The 21,128-nt window shown below is 40.1% G+C and overlaps 1 protein-coding gene across 2 annotated transcripts in view; it reads left to right on the plus strand.

The window, feature by feature from the left end:
- Nucleotides 1-21,128, plus strand: part of ZFPM2 (zinc finger protein, FOG family member 2) — a 509,990-nt gene that overhangs the window by 110,344 nt on the left and 378,518 nt on the right. For both annotated transcript variants that reach the window (XM_077493163.1, XM_077493162.1), the window contains exon 3: nucleotides 1,702-1,803. In XM_077493163.1, the coding sequence (XP_077349289.1) occupies nucleotides 1,702-1,803 (102 nt within the window). The remainder of the gene's footprint in view (nucleotides 1-1,701; nucleotides 1,804-21,128) is intronic.

Consider the following 21,128-nt stretch of genomic DNA (forward strand, 5'->3'; position numbering starts at 1 on the left):
AAAAAAAATGAACTATGTATGGCCTGCTTAAGAGTTTCTTTATCCACAGTATTCAGCGTGAAAGGGGGAATCTCCCTTGCCTGCTAATGTATTTTAAAAGCTAACACCTGTGGCTGTCTGAATCCCTGCACAATGACGGCAGCCGATTGGATGGAGCTGCTGTTCGGCTGATATGTTTCCACTCGTCTCTACGACTCCATCAATTTTCACATCTAAGGTTGTTGAATTGAAGCGTGCCAACAAGGCCACCCACGGCTTGAATTTCGGCTGGTTCATCAGGAAGAGGCCAATATTTGCTCTGTGTATTTCCGGCTTTATTCTGTCTGTGCCTGGAAGAGGGTATTGTCCTAGGCTTCATATTTGTTTCCTCTTATTGGATGTTTTTTTGTATAAGATGTTACTTGGTATATTGATGTCTCTCATATCAGACTATCACTAATTTCTTTTTTTTATCTGTCATGGTTGCTTTATTTTTCATTCTATTGTATATCTTAAAAACAGCAGTTCACATCCATTAGAGGCTATTATATTTCCATACATACATTCTGAATATGGAAGCGTAGTGCATTGTATTTGCTACATCTGGATCTTTCTTTGTTATGTTTACGTTCACAATGCTTTGATGTGCAGTTGGAATGTATTGATATGACATATCTGTAAAAGGCCTGAGTGTTCAAATTTGTAAAATCCAATAAATATATATAAAAAAAAAAGGCTAAAATCCTTACTATGTACTGTATATAGTTCATTTGGATGAGGAATATTTCTTCTTTAGAAATAAATGAGCATTGTATACATTTCGGAGTTTGTCATTATATTTTTTCAGAAAATCTGATTTCACACAAAGATATCTTCCTATAGAAAGCAAGTTTCACGCAGAATAGCTACATAATACATGTATTTGCAAAGAACTCAGAGTTTATCAGACTGTTTGGAAGATACAGCTCTGATCTTAATGGGGAGAGGCCGTCAGGATTCAACAGACTTCCTGAAACAGTAACCACACCCTGTGATGTTTGGCACCCAAGTCCAAAATGATTTGGCCAACATTTGGGATACAATAATAGTATGTGTGTGAGAATCCAGGAGACGCTTTTAGGCCCAGGAATCAGGCACTGGCTAAGGTCGGCTATAAACAGTTTGAATTCCTGCTGAACTGACCGAGATTCGAACCATGTATGAGCAAGCTGAATGTACCAAGTTGATGCAGGATTTTACATATGATTATCAGCCGCTAACAATAATCACTGTCTTCTACCAGCGAGGACAGCTTTCCCCGCTCCTTCTTCTGAGAGAACACAATGGCTCAGCGGGAGGGATTCCCATGTCAACACTGTCTGTGTTGATGGGGGAATCCAGCAACTTTCTTTCCTGTAACCACCAAATGTGCTCCATGTATGGCTGGCCTTAGAAATGCTTGAGCAAAGGATTCGGCAACCTCTGCTCTTCTACCTACCCATAAAATAATAACATGGACTGGGTGATATTCTTTCATGTAAGTTGTGCCAATCACCTGTCTGTGTTTTCTGGCAGGAATTGTACATTTTAGGACTGGATGGACAGCAATGCAAATCATTTGGATTTCATACTGTATATGTTTTCCATCTGTGTACTTAGCTGCTTGTCTGAAGTTCAGCTATAATAAAGAATAAATTGTAGACTTCTTTTTAATGCAGTATTGCCATATTGTCTTGAACTCAGGAGATGAAGAAGGCAGTCATGGAACAGCAGAATCAGACGGAGAAGCACAGACAGAGAAAACGACACAAACCGGGACAGTGGCTGATGGTTGGGATGGGCCAGGTAAGTGATAATCATACAATGCATAAAATCAACCTTGTTTATTGGATAATAGTAGAAAACATTACTTTAAAGGATTACTCTTGAATTAGATCCTCTGCTATAATTTTATTGCTGACTGTACCCTCATTAGGGAGATTCCTGCACACTTTCTGCAAACATATATCTAGATCTCTCAGAGAGGATTACTGCTGCTATAGTATAATGATGTTACCAGGCTGGAGCTGTGGTCCGTGGAATGTTGGGCTTCAGGTAGGCAGTCAAGTCCTTCAGTGACCACAATACCCTTTAGCTTTAGTCCAGACCTGTAACTTAAGAGAGTAGGTCAACACATTGACCACCCTTTGAACACTCCTTTGTTTAGCAACAGTCGCCCTCTCTGAAAAATCTAGAGATATGTTTTTAAAGAGTACTGTTGCTTTTCAGTACCAATCAGTGATATCTCCTATTGCTGGAGGAAATGATTTGTCAAAAACCTCCAGAATTATGAACTAATTCTCATGCATGGCACCCGAACTTCCCTGTGAGTGAGGTTATAGACTTGGCAAATTTTTCACTTCAGCCTACTCTAGTTTTAATTTATTATTACATGTTTTTACATATGTTTAATAAAAGCTAGGTTTTAGGCCATTGTGGGTTTGATGTGTGGGTTAACCACATCCATGTTTCTTGTTTTTAACTCCTTTTACTTATTCATTTGTATTCCATCAGAGGAATTTCCAACACACATACTGTAGGCTCCTATACTATTTAAAAGCCTGATAGTTCAGTGTACTAAGACATATGAGCCATCGATGACCTTCAAAGTAAGTTAAAATCTTGTTGGTGACACTGCAAGCAAACTTCACAGCACTTTTTTTATAGAAGCCCCATCCATGACCATGTGCAAACTCTTGCTTGGTCATGATTACTCAGAGTAAGGTAAATTGATTGGAATTTTGGTTATCTTTAGCATACAGTAGCTGTAGTATTGCTGGATTAGGTCCCTTACATGGGGCGGAATACATTCAAGCAGATCCGCCTGCTCAGCAGACGACCTCTCCGCTGATCTCCACTGAGCTGGTGGATGACAGGTCTGTGTCCGCTCAGCGATGCAGAGCGGACACAGACACAGCCCGCTGTTCTCTATGGGGCGGTCAGATGAAAATGGACTGCATACCCGTTTCCATCCCATTGTCATCCGATCCGCCTGACGGATGGTGAATGTATTCCCTATACGCCTGTTTTTAGCTGACCGGATCGGATGCCAGTGGGTGACAGCAGACACACGTCCACTGACATTCTCAGCCCAATAGAGAACAATGTGTGGTCTGACCGGGTCCGCTTAAATTATAGAAAGGTGGACCCAATCGGTCCACTGGTGTAAAAGGGGTCTAAGGGTTAGCAGTAGCAGCTTACTAATTGATTTCAGTTGTTTCTTGGATCAGCTGCTTAAAGTTCTATTAAACTCTTGTTATTGAATAGTCTATCTCTACCACACTTACTCATAAAATAGTACACCCCTTAATATTGCTGTCAGTGTCTTCTGATGATGTCAGGATTGATCTAATTCTTTTTTTTTTCAAACTTTTGTGGCGGCTCCTTGCAATAATAGGGCCCCATGGAACCACCACAACATGTACACACTCCCCCTCTTTATACTACAAATGTACGTTATGCCACACTATGCTGCCCATTGAGGCTGCTGCAAAAGATGGCTTGTGCGCTGCCCACCTCTTTCCACCCACCGGACTTTGACACACATGAGCCATAAAATTTATTAAAGAAACAAACAATGGGGGGATGGGAGATGAAGCCCCTTGGTCACTGCGCTGAAATGTAGCTGTGTGCCCGCTTTACAGACCGGAAGTTGGTGGAAGTGCTGCCCTAGGTGGACAGAATGGAGGATGATAGTAAAAGGTAGTAGAACATTTACCAGCAGAATAGTTAACAATTAATGAAATGAGTACACATACTTATTAGAGTACAATAGAGAAACTTTTTTTTCACAATGGTTTAATAGTACTTTAATTCATTTTCTAGGATACTGTAAACAGCTGATACGATTTATATATTTATGTATATATATATATATATATATATATATGTGTGTGTGTGTGTGTGTGTACTATATATAAATAATATACTGCTACTAGTATTAGTTTTACTGATAACTCTTTCTGAGTAGATCATCTTATGCTGTAATTTATTCATAATTATTTTAGGAGTTTTCTATAGGACTTTCTTGATTATCAAAATGTTTCTTTGAATACTAATGAGTTTTAGATTTCCGGATTGGTGGGCGGTGACAGCTGTCCTGGCCATATTGCTCTCTGGATTTTCTCCCGAGGACAGAAAATTCTGTGTCAGTGTGAAATTTTCTGATCCCTGGCTTCTCATCAGAAGTCCTTTTATATACTTCCATTATGTGCAGGTATCCACACATCAGCAGATCCCAATGTAACTCCCATCTAGCTGTGTTTGGATCTTTAACAGGTTTGGTTATATTTATGTTTAAACCTGAATTAGATTGTGGAAGTGTTTAGATGCTGGCCACATATGTATATTACCAGATGTAGTCAGTGTATATCTGCATACACTGGCCTTCGTAAGTCATATTTGCTCAAATATGGGATTTATTTATTAACACTGGAGGGTGCCAAATCTGGTGCAGCTTTGCCTAGAAACCAATCAGCTTCCAGTTTTTTGTCATAGCCTAATTGAACAAGCTGAAGTTAGAAGCTGATTGGCTACCATGCACAGATGCACCAGAGGTTTTAGAAAATCAACTCCATGGTGTTTTTAAAGTAGATCACCAGCAATTGTTTGTGTTTTGGGATGTTGATGAAGGATCTCTATTGTTTTTCCTTCTAGGCTTTTATTGCTCTTTGGGTCCCTTTTAGGGAAATTGCCCTTCACACCCTGTCCCTGAGATATGACAAGCCATGAGTAGGAGTCTCCCCAAAGTAAAGGGAAATCAGACTATTGGCAGTGGATCCTGAAGCTATACCCTTTACTTCAGTGTTGGTGACAACCATAACACTTTGCAATTTCTGATCACATTGAATTTGGTGAAAGAGGTTATCCAGACAAATGGGGGGGGGGGGGGGATTCTGGCCAACTGTTTTCTAATATTCTGTCCTGGGTGAACAAAGTTAGGGTCATGAAAATCCTTCCGAAGTGAGAGTGTGACAAAGGTGAGTTTTAGTGAGTGGGATTAACCAGTCAAGAGAACCTTTGATTTTTACTTGAATGGCAAAGTGACAGATTCCCTAAAATGACTTTGAGTTTCATTTTTATTTTTCATCCATCACAGCAAGACCGTTAACATCACTTTAAATTTTCTTTCCACTTTTGCAGTATAATTTGAGAAAACACCATTACACACTGTTGTGTGTTCCCATTCACACAACATACCTACATATCCATAAAAAAATGTAAAAAAATTATATTTCTTACCTGTTTTTCAGGAGAAGGCCTCATGGCTGACTGCAAGAATTTATGAACAATCTTGGAGTCAGTCTGTCCTAAGGACAGACTGATGCCCTGTACACACGGTCGGACATTCCGACGACAAAATCCATCAGATTTTTTCTGACAGATTTTGGCCCAATCTTGTCTTGTATACACACGGGTGCACAAAGTTGTCGGAAAATCCGATTGTTAAGAACGAGGTGATGTACAACACGTACGACCGGACTATAAAGAGGCCAGTAGCCAATAGCTTTCGTCTTGTAATTTATTATGAGCATGCGTGGCACTTTGTGCGTCAGAATTGTATACACACTATTGGAATTTAAATGATCGGATTTTGTTGTAGGAAAATTTTAGATCCAGATTTCAAACTTTGTGTGTCGGAAATTCCGACAGAAAAAATCAGATGCAGCCCACACACGATCGGAATTTCTGATAACACAATCCAATCGCACATTTTCCGCTGGAAAGTCCGACCGTGTGTATCAGTCTCCTCTCTTTACATACAATGATGAAACCAGCTTTAGCTTTAACCCCCCTTTGTTAGGACAGGTAGTCTTTATCTAGTTTACAAATGATAATGAAACCTGTCTGCACAGTACAGGCAGTGCTAATTACGGCAATCTCAGTTGCCTAGCCAGTGCTGGAGGTTACCGGAAATAATACCAAAAAAAAAAAAGGTAAACTGCAATTTTTTTTTATATTTTTTAAGTTGTCCCATGCATGAGAATAATTAACAAATATAATGTAGGTGTTATTCATATGTGGCTGCAAATATGGCAATAGATTTTAAAGTGATTATAAAGTCAAATTTTTTCCCCTATAAAAATAACAAACATGTTATACTTACCTGCTCTGTTGCAGTGGATTTGCACAGAGCAGCCCGGATTTTCCTCTTCTCGGGTCCCTCTTCTGTGATCCTGGCCCCTCCCTCCTGTTCAGTGTCCCCACGGCAAGCAGCTTGCTATGAGGGCACCCGAGCCGAGTCACAGCTCCCTGTGTCCATTCAGCCCTGCCCCGGCCCTGGCCCTGCCCCTGCACCACTGCTGTGTCTCAGCCAATCAGGCAGGAGAATGTCAGATGGCTGTGACACTCGTGGACATCGCTGGACAGAGAGAGACCTCAGGTAAGTGTTAGGAAGGCTGAGGAGGGCTTCTACACACAGAAGGATTTTTATCTTAATGCATAGCCTGTACCGCCCTTTTAAAGAATATGTAAACCCAGCCTTTTACTTTTCTGATATGTGCCTGCTGTACCATGTACTTGTATGAAAAAGTATTCAATTTTCTTTGTATTGATTTCTTTGTGTGAAATCCCAGTTGTCCCTGCCAGTCCCTTTGCTTTCCTATCAAAAACTGGAAAACTAGGCATGATAGAATAGCATTGTCAGTTTTCTGTCTGTGATGAGAACTCAACCTGCCCTCCTCCAATGATCAGACTTGCCCTGACACACTCCTTCCTAGCCATTTACTAGGGAGACCAGTGTGCTTTTGTTTCTCCTCCTCCAACTCTCTAAACTCCTTATGCAGCTGAGAACAGAGGGTACATATTCACTTATAAAAAAGGGGAACAAGGTATTTATAATGTTCTCTGTATATATACACAAATGTTTTGCCTTTTATTTCTATTTTAAACTGAATGAATCATTTTACAAGGTGAGGGTTTAGATATACTTTAATATAATGTGGTTCTGCTGCAAGCATGGGCAGAAGGGTGGCATGGCTCATTCCCAGCAAACAAGACCCAAAGCAAATTTATTCTGGGGGAAAAAAAATCAGCTGGACAAGGTTTCCACATCTACCTGGCAGTGTTCTCCCTGGAGAGCTGTCAGCTGGGACTGTCCAAAGCTGCCAATGGAGATACTGGACAGACTGGGGGACAATCCTTTGCTGTCTATGGGTACCCATAATCCATTGGGAAAGCATAACACCATCATTTGGCTCTGTAATAGCTGCAGCAATTGGGCCATGGAAATCTCCACCCTAATTCGCTATACTTGCAACTTGATCAAATTTTTAATAGAATTTTATGTCAAAATCATAAAGCAATCAAAGACATAATTGGTGCTTCGATCAACCACCAAGAGATCTGATGAAAATTGCCTTCATTAAACCCTGTAAAAAATCTAATGGCTTTAGTTGAAATGATATTACCTATATGAAAGCTTTCAATGTATTTCCCAGTTTCAACTTCACAGTCAACTGAAATCTGGTGTTTGATTGAACATGTGGAACACCAAAATTGCTTTGTTCCTGGTGATTATTTGCAAACGTATGTGCAATTCCCCCATGGACAGAAAGCAGTTGAAATTGACTGAAAATTACCAGCTCCAGAAGCCTCGTTCTCATTGTACTCACTGACAACCACACAAAACTGAGACTGAAATAACCCTTTTTTTTGGGTGGAGTTGGCCTTTAAAAGCCTTTAGCCAATATATTTTGTTTTCTCAGCCTCAGCCTAATCTAATAAAAAGCAGCAGTTCCTAATAGTACAGTTCCATTTAGATAAACCTCCGAAGGACACCAAGATTACCAGCCCCACGTTCTATTTTATATATTTTTTTTCTCCCTCTCTGATTGCGAAAATGTGGTAGATAGACAATCTACAGAAATGCCATTTGATGCAAATTAAAAAAAAAAAGGCACCCTGAAACATAGTTAGCTGTAGAGATAGTTTGACAGTAAGAGGAATATTGTGAATGAGAAGCAGAAATCATAGAAAGACTGTGTGTTACTCTGACAGTGAATCAGTATTATCTTCACTATCAGATAATGCACTTATCATTAATTTTCACATTTGCATTTCAATCTTTAGAAGGAAATGACTCTTGCCGGATGAAGATAAGAGCGCTGTAGCACTATAATGAACCATCATTTCATCACTGCGCTTTGTGTCCGTATGAAAATGAAGCTGGGGAGGGTGGTCAGAGAAAAACATTATAACAAAGTGTCAAAAATTACTACAGACTTCCAAGCCCTTTATAAAACAAGAGGCAGTCTAAATAAATCTTCTGTTGTGAAGTGGAGATCAGATTATTAGAATAAAGCTCCCAATCTCTGTTGCAGAGAGCGGAAACAGTGGAGCGGGGATGTCTTTGAGCTTTGTGGTTCCTCTGTAACCATGACCGCTTTTTGAAAGATCTGGCACACAGCAGGTTAAAAGAATAAGCCCGGCCGCAGACCAAAGGCGAAAGAGGAAAATTAATTCTCCGGCATTAAAGAAAGGCTATATTTTCTTTCCCTTTCAGTGGTGCTCTCGGAAGTTGGAACTTCACTGAACAGGTCAGGCTAAATATCACTGTAGACTGGAACCCAGCTAGAAAGGAAGAGCAAAATATTTAAATTCTGTTTCGCCCCTGTTTTGCGACCTTACGATTTCTAGGCCGAAGTCTATGTTGTCATGATTCTGTCACTCAGCTGTGTAGAGGAACATATGTGTTTGTCTGTGGGCCTGGGGGCTTTGGCATTGTCAATGAAGCATAATGATATTACAGTTCACATTTCAAAAAGGTTGGGTTGGGTATAGGTTGTTCATCAGTGTTGGAAACCTTTTTTTTTTTTTGCCCTTAAAGCAAACTCGTACTTGCCCATGCAAGGCAAAGCAATAGGTTCTTTTTGATGCTCACATCCTAGCAGTACATACTCACCCTTCCTTTGCTGCTTAGCCCATCCATTGGAATGAAAAAAGAAAGCCTGTGTAAGCTCTGAGTGTCCGCCTAGGACTGTCTCCCTACTCCTATGTAATAGCATTTTGGCAGTCACTTAGTACAAGCACATACTCAATAGTGGAAGGGGTAGCAACAGAGTCAGATCATCCACAAGGCAACCTAGGGCCTAGAGAATGTCTAGGTGTCCCATCTACATATTACTGAAGAAAACTTGGTGGATAAGGCTCCTTTCAGACAGGTGGACTCCACCAGCAGATCCGCCTGCTCAGCAGGGAATCTGTCTGCTGATACCTTCTGAGCAGGCAGATGGCAGGTCCATGTTTGCTTGGCTTATGCAGAACGAACACTGACACAGCCCACTTTCCTCTATGGGTGGTCAGATGGAAACAGACCACCTGTCATCTGATCCAATCTGCCAGACAGATGGGGAATGGATCTCCGGTCTGTCTTTTTTTTAGCAGATAGGATCGGATTTGATGACGGTTGATGTCAACGGACGCATGTCCATTGACATCTTTCACTCCATAGAGATCAATGGATGGTCTGATCTAGCCCGCCTAAAAAACTGACAGGCAGACCTGTGGGAGAGGGTCCTAAAGCAACTGGTCAAAAATGTGCATCTGATTGCCACAAAAGGGAGGATGCACTTGTTGGCTTTGGTGTCTAATGGCGCCATGCCACTTCAGATAATGTGGCAAAGTGAAATCTCCATGTCTATTGCAATCTTTATCAATGAGAGTCAAAGGGATGGAGGTCAGTGCATTTGTATAGCACTGATTGCTGTATAAATGACAATGGTTTCAAAAATGTGTCACAAATGTCCGCTGTGTCCTCCATAATGTCGCAGTCACAATAAAAATCGCAGATCGCCGCCATTACTAGTAAAAAAAATTATTATTAATAAAAATGCCATAAAGCTATCCCCTATTTGTAAGCGCTATAACTTTTGCGCAAACCAATCAATAAATGCTTATTGTGATTTTTTTAACCAAAAATAGGTAGAAGAATACGTATCGGCCTAAACTGAGAGAAAAAAATGTTTTTTTAATATATTGTTGGGGGATATTTATTATAGCAAAATGTAAAAAATAATGTGTTTTTTTCAAAATTGTCGCTCTTTTTTGGTTATAGAGCAAAAAAAAAAACGCAGGGGTGAATAAATACCACCAAAAGAAAGCTCTATTTGTTGGAAAAAAAGGACGTCAATTTTGTTTGGGAGCCATGTCGCACGACCGTGCAATTGTCAGTTAAAACTACGCAGTGCCTTCCGGGGCTGAAGCGGATATATATATATATATATATATATATATATATATATATATATATATATATATATATATATATATATATATATATATATATATATATATATATATACCGGTATACTATATTTTACTGGGGCTCTAAATCTTTCCATGGCATAACCTCTCTAATCTTATGAGCAGGTGCAGCATGTAGCTTGTAATGCTCTCCTGATAGTTTTGCCTCTACTTGCTTGAGTGCTTTTTTGATCCATGATAATTTCTGCCCCAGATAGGCACAGTGATGAAATACAGGTCTATTGGTGGCTATTGGAGTCATTGTTGGTCACAAAACCAAAGCTTTTCTCCAGGGAAATGTTCACTCCTTTGGAATAAAATGTATAATTTCAGTCGGGTTCCCTGGACATTCTTCAAAATAGCATGGAGCAAATTTCTCATTATGCAGCACAATGTGTAGTTACAGCTTAACTCCTGGCATAAAAAATGTAATGGCAAAGAATAGCTGCCAGTGTCCCTGTCTGCAATATGCCAACAATTGAACTATACACAGCTAAAATATCTTAAACCAGACTTTTGCTGAAGGTTTGCATTGCAGGCACATAGAGGCACTTACACCTGCTGAAGCCCCAGTTGCTCCCTTCACATCTGAATGCTGGACATGCCCACAAAGATTAGCTGTTGATGAGGTTCTTCCTGTACTCTGCCCTCCTTTCACCGTGTTAGCTGTGTAAGGCCGCGTACACACGGGCGGACTGTTCGCCCAACTTAGTTCGTCAGACAATCTGACAAACAGTCTGCTCAAAATTTGCATGAACGGACTTGACCACACACGATGAGCAGACAGTCCGCTGAAAGCGTGCGCGATGACGTGAACGGCACGTACGACGGGACGAGAAATACGACGTCCAATACACTGCAATGCAACCTTCGCCGTGTAAATCCTTTCTGAGCATGCGCGAAACTTAGTTTGTCGGACAAGCCTACACACGAGGGGACTGTCCGCTGAAACCAAGTTTCAGCGGACTGTCTTACGGAAATTCCGAAAAACTTTGTTCGTCAGACTGTCCGCTGAAACTGTCCGCTGAAGCCCACACACGAGCAGACTGTCCGCTGAAACACTGTTCAGCGGACTAAGTTGGGCGAACAGTCCGCCCGTGTGTACGCGGCCTTAGACTGACTGTTTTCCACTGCTGGCTCTTCCTCTTCCAGTGCGTGTCCTGTTGTACATTACAGGAAGCAGACATAAAAGCCAACTATTAATATAAACATACAGTATCTCCTCAAAAGTGAGTACATCCCTCACAATTTTGTAAATATTTTATTATATCTTTTCATGTGACAACACTGAAGAAATGACACTTTGCTACAATGTAAAGTAGTGAGTGTACAGCTTGTATAACAGTGTAAATTTGCTGTCCCCTCAAAATAACTCAACACACAGCCATTAATGTCTAAACCGCTGGCAACAAAAGTGAGTACACCCCCAAGTGAAAATGTCCAAATTGGCCATTTTCCTCCCTGGTGTCATGTGACTCTTTAGTGTTACAATGTCTCAGGTGTGAATGGGGAGCAGGTGTGTTCAATTTGATGTTATCGTTCTCACTCACTCATATTGGTCACTGGAAGTTCAACATGGAACCTCATGGCAAAGAACTCTCTGAGGATCTGAAAAGAAGAATGGTTGCTCTACATAAAGATGGCCTTGGCTATAAGAAGATTGCCAAGACCCTGAAACTGAGCAGCAGCACGATGGCCAGGACCATACAGTGGTTTAACAGGACAGGTTCCACTCAGAACTTGCCTTGCCATGGTCGACCAAAGAAGTTGAGTGCACGTGCTCAGCGTCATATCCAGAGGTTGTCTTTGGGAAATAGATGTATGAGTGCTGCCAGCATTGCTGCAGAGGTTGTCATGGCTGTCATCCCAGAAGGAAGCCTCTTCTAAGGATGATCCACAAGAAAGCTCACAAACAGTTTGCTGAAGACAAGCAGACTAAGGACATGGTTTACTGGAACCACATCCTGTGGTCTGATGAGACCAAGATAAACATATTTGGTTCAGATGGTGTCAAGTTTGTGTGTGGCATCAACCAGGTGAGGAGTACAAAGACAAGTGTGTCTTGCCTACAGTCAAGCATGGTGGTGGGAGTGTCATGGTCTGGTGCTGCATGAGTGCTGCCAGCACTGAGGAGCTACAGTTCATTGAGGGATCCATGAATGCCAACATGTACTGTTGGTATTCATGGATCCATTAGTTTACTGCGATCCACCGGAGAACCGGAGACAGCGGTCTTTGATGGCTCAGTCTTAAGCCCCATACACACTATCAGATTTTCTGCTGAGTTTTTCCTTCAGATTTACCAAAACCATGTAGTAGAAGGGTCTGTCTGATTGCATACACATTGAAACACCTAAGGTTTGACCTCATATTATAAGGTTTTGGTAAATCTGAAGGAAAAACTCAGTAGAAAATCTGATAGTGTGTATGGGGCTTTAGGGGTGGTGGGGGACAGATGCAGCATTTTTTTTTTAGCCATACTTTATTTTTTAAATGCTTGATTTCACAAGACTTGGCATCAATATCTCAAGTTTGACTCCTATCAAAATAACTATTGTTATTTTTTTTATTATTCTATTGTTAATTCATTCTCATAATAAAATGTTCTTGTGCTTTTACCTACAATTAAGAGTTCCTTAAAAGAAACAGAACTCTCAGGCCGCGTACACACGCGGGGACTGTTCGCTCAACTTTGTCCGTCAAACAGTTTCAGCAAACAGTCCGCTCAAAATTAGCATGGACGGACTTGCCCACACACGACGAACGAACAGTTTGCTGAAACCGTGCGCGATGACGTGAACGGCACGTACGACGGGACGGAAAATACGACGTCCTATACACTGCATTACAACTTTCGGCGTGTAAATCCTTTCTGAGCATGCGCGGAACTTAGTTTGACGAACAAGCCTACACACGAGGGGACTGTTCGCTGAAACCAAGTTTCAGCGGACAGTTTTTTGGAATTTCCGAAAAACTTTGTTCAGCAGACTGTTCGCTGAAACTGTCCGCTGAAAGCCCACACACGAGCGGACTGTCCGCTGAAACACTGTTCAGCGGACAAAGTTGGGCGAACAGTCCCTGCGTGTGTACGCGGCCTCAGAGCAAGAGGAGAATGATACATGAGATCCCCTCACAATCCAAACTCCATTGCTTGCTAGACTGTTGATGTTCCACCTATCCTGAAGAACCTAAGGCTATTAGACCCCCTTTATTAAAACAAACCACCCATAAAGCTTAAAACTGACCCTAAATCATGGCATGTGACTGGTGACAAGATTTGGATTGATTCTGGTGCAGAAATGGTTCATTCATATAAAGTAACCTGCCTTTTAGGTGTAATCCTTGTCTGCATGCTTCAGTATTTCTTTCCCTTTCATCTGCGATAGTGTGAGAGCCCTGACAAGTAAATTCCAGCAGCCAAAGGGCTCAGAGGGTGAAGAAGTTAAATGGATTTCAGTTATATATTGAATAGTTATCCCCAGGACGCCTGGACATCTCAAGTAACGATTTCCACTTGCGGTGACCTTCACTGTGTCAATGACTTTCTGCTGTTGATGTACACTGATGTACAATCACAATCATCGCTGTTATTTGCCACCGCAGAAAATAAACAATTTTTGCAGACTATATTATTGCATCATTCATCTGTTAACATTTTCCCTTTTATGTACTGTGTGTAGCACATGCTATTTAAAGAGAAACTTCACACATAAAAAAGAACTCTACATTCAGCCCAAAGAGCTTTATACTTTGCATGACCATGCTGTAATTATGTGCAACAATATTCAAAAGAAATGTTTGCACCTTGTCAGATTTGCTTAAAGTGAACCTGTGCCAAGACTATGCCTACTAAAGTATTTATATATTTTTTGAACAAGCAGGTAAGGCACTTAGGGCAGGGTTAGCCTAACAATCCTTAAGCCCCTTTCACACAGGCAATCCAATCGGATCCGCTTGTCAGTTTTTCAGACGGACCTGATCAGATGGTCCATGTATCCATATGGACTGAAAGGTGTAAACGGGCTTGTGTCCGTTTACACCCACCTACCTCTAATTCGATAAAAAAAGAAAAAAAGGGAATCCACCCCCCTCCAGCTAGGCGGATCAGATCAGAGGGAAGTCAGGTGTAAACGGACAGCCTGTCTATATATATATATATATATATATATATATATATATATATATATATATATATATATATATATTTATTTATATATATTTATATACACACACACTATATTGTTGTCAAAAAGTATTGTGACGCCTGCCTTTACATGCTCATGAACTTTAATATTATCCCAGTCTTAGTCCGTAGGGTTCAATAGTGAGTTGGTCCACCCTTTGCAGCTATAACAGCTTCTGGGAAGGCGTCCACAAGGTTTAGGAGTATGTCTATGGGAATGTTTGACCATTCTTCCAGAAGCACATTTGTGAGGTCAGGCACTGATGTCGGACAATAAGGCATGTTTCACATTCTCTGTTCTAATTCATCCCAAAGGTGTTCTATCGGCTTGAGGTCAGTCAAGTTCCTCCACCCCAAACCCACTCATCCATGTCTTTATGGACCTTGCTTTGTCCACTAGTCCAAATCATTTTGTGGAGGGGGGGTGGAGAATATGGTGTGGGCTTGTTCTTCAGGGGTTGGGCTTGGCCCCCTTGTTCCAGTGAAGGGGACTATTAAGGCGTCAGCATACCAAGACATTTTGGACAATTTCAAGCTCCCAAATTTGTGGGAACAGTTTGGGAATGGCCCCCTCCTGTTCCAACATTGCGCGCCAGTGCACAAATCAAGGTCCATAAGGACATACATGAGATAGTTTGAAGTGGAGGAACTTGTCAGGCCTTCAAATGCGCTTCTGGAAGACTGGTCAAACATTCCCATAGACACACTCCCAAACCTTGTGGACAACCTCCTCAGAAGAATTGAAGCTGTTATAGCTTCAAAGAGTCGGCCAACTCAATATTGAACACTACGGACTAAGACTGGGATCCCATTAAAGTTCATGTGTGTGTAAACGCAGGCATCCCAATACTTTTGATAATGTCTTTCCGGCTGACGGCACTAGGCCGAATCCCAATCACGGCACTTTCTGCTTGGAGTTTTCATGTTCTCCCGTTGCCTTCATGGGTTTCCTCCCACACTGCAAAAACATGCTGGTAGGTTAAATGGCTCCTGTCTAAATTGGCCCTAGTATGTGTATGTATGAATGTGAGTTAGGGACCTTAGATTGTAAGCTCCTTGAGGACAGGTACTGATGTGAATGTGCAATATATACATTAAGCATTGTGTAAATTGTCATCAGTATATCAATACCTGTAATAAATAATATATATATACATATATATATATATATATATATATATATATATACAGTGGTGTGAAAAAGTGTTTGCCCCCTTCCTCATTAAACAATAGTCAAGGACAACACAAGTAAACACAAAATGCAATTTGTAAATGAAGGTGTTTATTATTAAAGGTGAAAAAAAATCCAAACCATCATGACCCTGTGTGAAAAAGTGATTGCCCCCTAAACCTAATAACTGGTTGGGCCACCCTTAGCAGCAACAACTGCAACCAAGCGTTTGCGATAACGTGCAATGAGGCTTTTACAGCGTCCTGGAGGAATTTTGGCCCACTCATCTTTGCAGAATTGTCCTAATTCAGTTACATTAGAGGGTTTTCGAGCATGAACGGCCTTTTTAAGGTCATACCACAACATCTCAATAGGATTCAGGTCAGGACTTTGGCTAGGCCACTCCAAAGTCTTCATTTTGTTTTTCTTCAGCCATTCGGTGGTGGACTTGCTGGTGTGTTTAGGATCATTGCTGCAGAACCCAAGTTCGTTTCAGCTTGAGTACACGAACAGATGGTCGGACATTCTCCTTCGGGATCTCTTGGTAGACAGCAGAATTCATAGTTCCTTTTATCACGGCAAGTCTTCCAGGTCCTGAAGCAGCAAAACAGCCCCAGACCATCACACTACCACCACCATATTTTACTGTTGGTATAATGTTCTTTTTATGAAATGCAGTGTTCCTTCTACGCCAGATATACTTGGACACACACCTTCCAAAGAGTTCCACTTTTGTCTCATCGGTCCACAGAATGTTGTCCCAAAAGTCTTGGGGATCATCAAGATGTGTTGTGGAGAAATTGAGACGAGCTTTGATGTTCTTTTTGCTCAGCAGTGGTTTTCTCCTTGGAACTCTGCCATGCAGGCCATTTTTGCCCAGTCTTTTCCTGATGGTGGAGGCATGAACGCTGACCTTAACTGAGGTAAGTGAGGCCTGCAGTTCCTTGGACGTTGTTGTGGGGTCTTTTGTGACCTCTTGGATGAGTCGTCGCTGCGCTCTTGGGGTAATTTTGGGCGGCCGGCCACTCCTGGGAAGGTTCACCACTGTTCCATGTCTTCGCCATTTGTGGATAATGGCTCTCACTGTGGTTCGCTGGATTCCCAAAGCTTTGGAAATGGCTTTATAACCCTTTCCAGACTGATAGATCTCAATTACTTTCTTTCTCAATTGTTCCTGAATTTCTTTGGGTCTCGGCATGATGTGTAGCTTTTAAGGATCTTCTGGTGGACCTTACTGTGTCAAGCAGCTCCTATTTAAGTGATGCCTTGATTGTGAACAGGTGTGGCAATAATCAGGCCTGGGTGTGGCTAGAGAAATTGAACTCAGGTGTGGACAACCACAGTTATAGTATGTTTTAACAAGGGGGGCAATCACTTTTTCACACAGGGCCATGATGGTTTGGATTTTTTTTCACCTTTAATAATAAACACCTTCATTTACAAATTGCATTTTGTGTTTACTTGTGTTGTCCTTGACTATTGTTTAAATTGGTTTGATGTTCCGAAACACTTAAGTGTGACAAACATGCAAAGGAACAGGAAATGAGGAAGGGGGCAAACACTTTTTCACACCACTGTGTATATATATATATATATATATATATATATATATATATATATATATATATATATATATATACTGTTTATACAGGCATACCCCACTTTTAAGTACACAATGGGGTTTATTTACTAAAGCTGGAAAGTGCAAAATCAGGTGCACTTCTGAAAGAAACCAATGAGCTTCCAGATATTATTACCAAAGCTTAATTAAACAAGCTGGGGCTCATTGGTTTCTAAGCAGAAGGGAGCCTGATTTTGCCCTTTCCAGCTTTAGTAAATAAACCCCATTGTGTACTTAAAAGTGGGGTATGCCTGTATATATATCTATATATAGATATATATACATATATATCTATATATAGATCACTCTCTCTCTCTCTCTCTCTCTCTCTCTCTCTCTCTCTCTCTCTCTCTCTCTCTCTCTCTCTCTCTCTCTCTCTCTCTCTCTCTCTCTCTCTCTCTCTATATATATATATATATATATATATATATATATATATATATATATATATATATATATGTATATATATATATATCTCTTTCTATGTATATATAGATATAACTATATATACATATCTATCTATATATATATCTATATATCTATCTATATATATATCTATATATATATATATATATATTTTTTTTTTTTTTATCTTTATGCACTATTAAACTATTAAATCTTTAATCACATAAAACAGCCAAAGACTTTCCAACATTTTGGCCAATTATTATTCATCTTGAGCAAAAGCCAAGACTAAGCAAAGCCAACTAAATTCCATTAATTGCAATTAAAAATTTGAGTCAAAGGGTAATAATGTATATATACCGCACGCTAACATCATATGGCAACTCAAGAAGAAAAATATATGTTGAAGAAATATGTTTAAATGATCATATTTCATTGGCATTGACCCAGGCTGGCCGGTGAGGCAGATGTCCAGTGAGCGGCATTGACCAGTGTACTTAGACCATATGGTTCTGCAGATTGTAGTGCTAATTGTAACTCTGAATCCTGAGACTTTCAGAATAATTCAGAACGGACAACTTCAATTACTTTAAGCAGAAAAATTAAGAATAATTACTTCCACAGTAAAACTAAATGAATATAGAGAAGGCTGTGTGCTACAGATTGATTGAGGGAAATAAAAAATAAAAGTGCAAATTACTTCAGTTTCGTTCATCGTTATATTGTTTAAAAACAGAGGGAAAACCGCTGAACCTAATGACATGTATTTAACAAATTATAGGTGGTTTTATGTTAAACATCAATTACTCTATAAGCATTGAATGTAAAATATGGCTGTCATTTAATGAGGAGAACTGTGTGCCTGTTGTTTAAAATTATTTATAAACTCATTAGCAAAGCTTAAGCACAGCCATAGCTAATAATTATTCGTGAACAGGGAAAAAAAAATGCATTTTTTTTAATTAGGTGTTAAATTACACATAGCAATTGAAGGACTAAAGACTGGAGGCCATTTTGTGCCTAATTGTTGTTTTTTTTTTCTATAGGATTAAATGGTCGTTTTTTTTATTAAGGAAGCAGTGACATGTGATTTTTGGAATGCAGAGAGATTTGTGGCTTTTTTACGTGTCGGCTTGATAGGAGGTCACCTGGGGATTGTGGCAGGCATGTATTAAAGGGCAACAGCAATAAAAAAAAAAGGTGACATTCAATAATACATTTTTTTTTAAAAATTGTATTAAATATAAAAATGTTAAAATAAATACAGTATAAAACTCTTTCTGCTTTGAAAAACTGTTTTTTAAAGGAGGAAGATTAACCCTGTTTCACGTTAATTGTTAAAATATGCACACTTTTTATCATGTTGATGTTGCTTTAGTGTATTGGAGTACTAGTTTTGTGCATTTTAATATGTGTTAAGATAAAAAAAATATATATAATTTACCCAAAATTTACACAATTAGAAAAAAGAATGTGTGAATCTTGGGTGAAACATGTGTGAATGTTAGGTGAAAACATTTATAAATAGACCCCTTAAAGTGCACGTAAACCTTAACAATGAACACGTATTTACTCCCCTTGGTTGGTTAACTATTCCATTGAATGCATTTTGTTTATACCTATTCAACAAATGCCTTTTAATTCTATTACAATCCCAGTGATGTACTATATACTGAACACTCTGCAGTATTATCTCAAGCGATCTAATCAGCCCTCCCAGTTCTTTCTATGGACTACTAACCCCCTTCCCCTCCCATATGTTTAGCAAAAGACATCTGCGCAGGGCTGACACCATTCTTTACCATTCCAGTGCAGCTGGCTTATCATTGCACAACGGGACTCAGGGAGTAGCTGAGTGAATCCTTAAAGGGTTTATATGCATGTATTGCAGAGATATATTGCACATGTTTTTTTTTTTTTTGGGCTTGACATACACTGTAAGCATGCCAAACACAAACAAGGATGTGCTGGAAGTTTTTTTTTTTAAACACACAGCATAGGTACATTTATTAGACATTATTGGGTTGATTAATACAGGCAAATAGACTGTTCAATTTGCAAAGACACTGCTTTTTGCAAGAGAGCTTTCCCTAAAGCTTAGTGAATGAACTGAACTTCATCATCCAATCATGTGCAAGAAAAAAATGCTGTTTTGTTTAATTTTCCTTGCACCTGATTCGGTATTCTTTGCAAAGTGAGATTTCACCACATTCACTAATGAATTGCACTTCCCTTGCAAAATGAACAGCTTAGTTACCTTAAGTAAATCAACCCCTCTGACTTGAAGAGAAGCAATCATTCAGGACATTTATGGAAAGCCAATTCTTAATTTGTTATAATAGTGCAATTGTTTATGTGTATATTTAAGTACAGATATTGTTATGTAATATTTAAATACAGACATTCCAACACACGTATTTACTCATCTGTTTAATTACTGATATGTTCTATATCAAAACCTGACCATTGCATGTATTATGTGGCCTAAAGTATGTGCCTGTACACTGCTCCCGACCAGCCCAGATGAACAAACATTTACTAGCCTTTTGGATTGATATCAGGACAAGTCTGTCCCCCATGCTCTGGGACACGGGGATATACTTTCACCTCTACTTTGAATTGTGTCAAAAGTATGTGTATAAGTATAATGCATTAAGGTGAAACCTTCTGTGCTGCAGTTCCCCCCAGACCCCCCACCTTTTCCTTACCTGAACTTAATGTGCACAAGCGCAGCAGCTTCAGCCGCTGTCTCTCGCTCTTCATTGGACAGATTGATAGTAGCGGGAGCAATTGGCTCCCATTGCTGTCAAATTTAAATCATGTGACACTGGAGCTGAGTCCCACTGTCTGTGTTAATAGACACAGCAGTGGGACTCAGGAGTGAGCAGGCATGGAGGGGAAAGCGGCTTTCCCTGGAGGCACCCAATGAAGAGGAGGAGCCAGGAGCATCGGCTGGGGACCCCAGAAGAAGAGGATCAGTGCTGCTCTGTGCAAAACCATGGCACAGTGCAGGTGAGTATAGGCGTGTTTGTTATTTTTCTAAAACATTATGCTTTATAATAAATTTACGTTCAAGTGTCTCCAGTGAAGAGTACTGTTAGTGCTACAGAAGGCAAAGACATTTTAGAACCTTGTGGTAATAGTTTGGGTAGGGTCCTTTTCTGCTCCAGCATGCCAATGTCCTGTGCATAAAGCCAGCTTCAAGAAGACATGGCTTAGTGAGTGTGAAGGAACTCAAGTGGCTTGTACGGAGCCCTGACTTCAACTGATCCTATCGATTTGATCCTAAAATATTTATTTGGCTAAATTACATGAATTCCCACAGATACACTCCAAAATGTTGTGAAAACCTTCCCAAAAGAGTAGAGACTGATTACCACAAGGGGGAAGGTTTGGCAGTGAAATGTACAACAAGCTCATTTATCTTTAATGGTCATGTGTAAGCAAATCTTTGGCCATATAGTGTAGCTATAAGTACACATACCCATCAGACAACAGCAGCCTAAGTG

This window comes from Lithobates pipiens, unplaced genomic scaffold (genome assembly GCF_037356315.1).
Source record: "Lithobates pipiens isolate NorthernLeopardFrog02 unplaced genomic scaffold, aLitPip1_a1.2 Scaffold_19, whole genome shotgun sequence".
In the NCBI taxonomy this organism is placed as follows: Eukaryota; Metazoa; Chordata; class Amphibia; order Anura; family Ranidae; genus Lithobates; species Lithobates pipiens.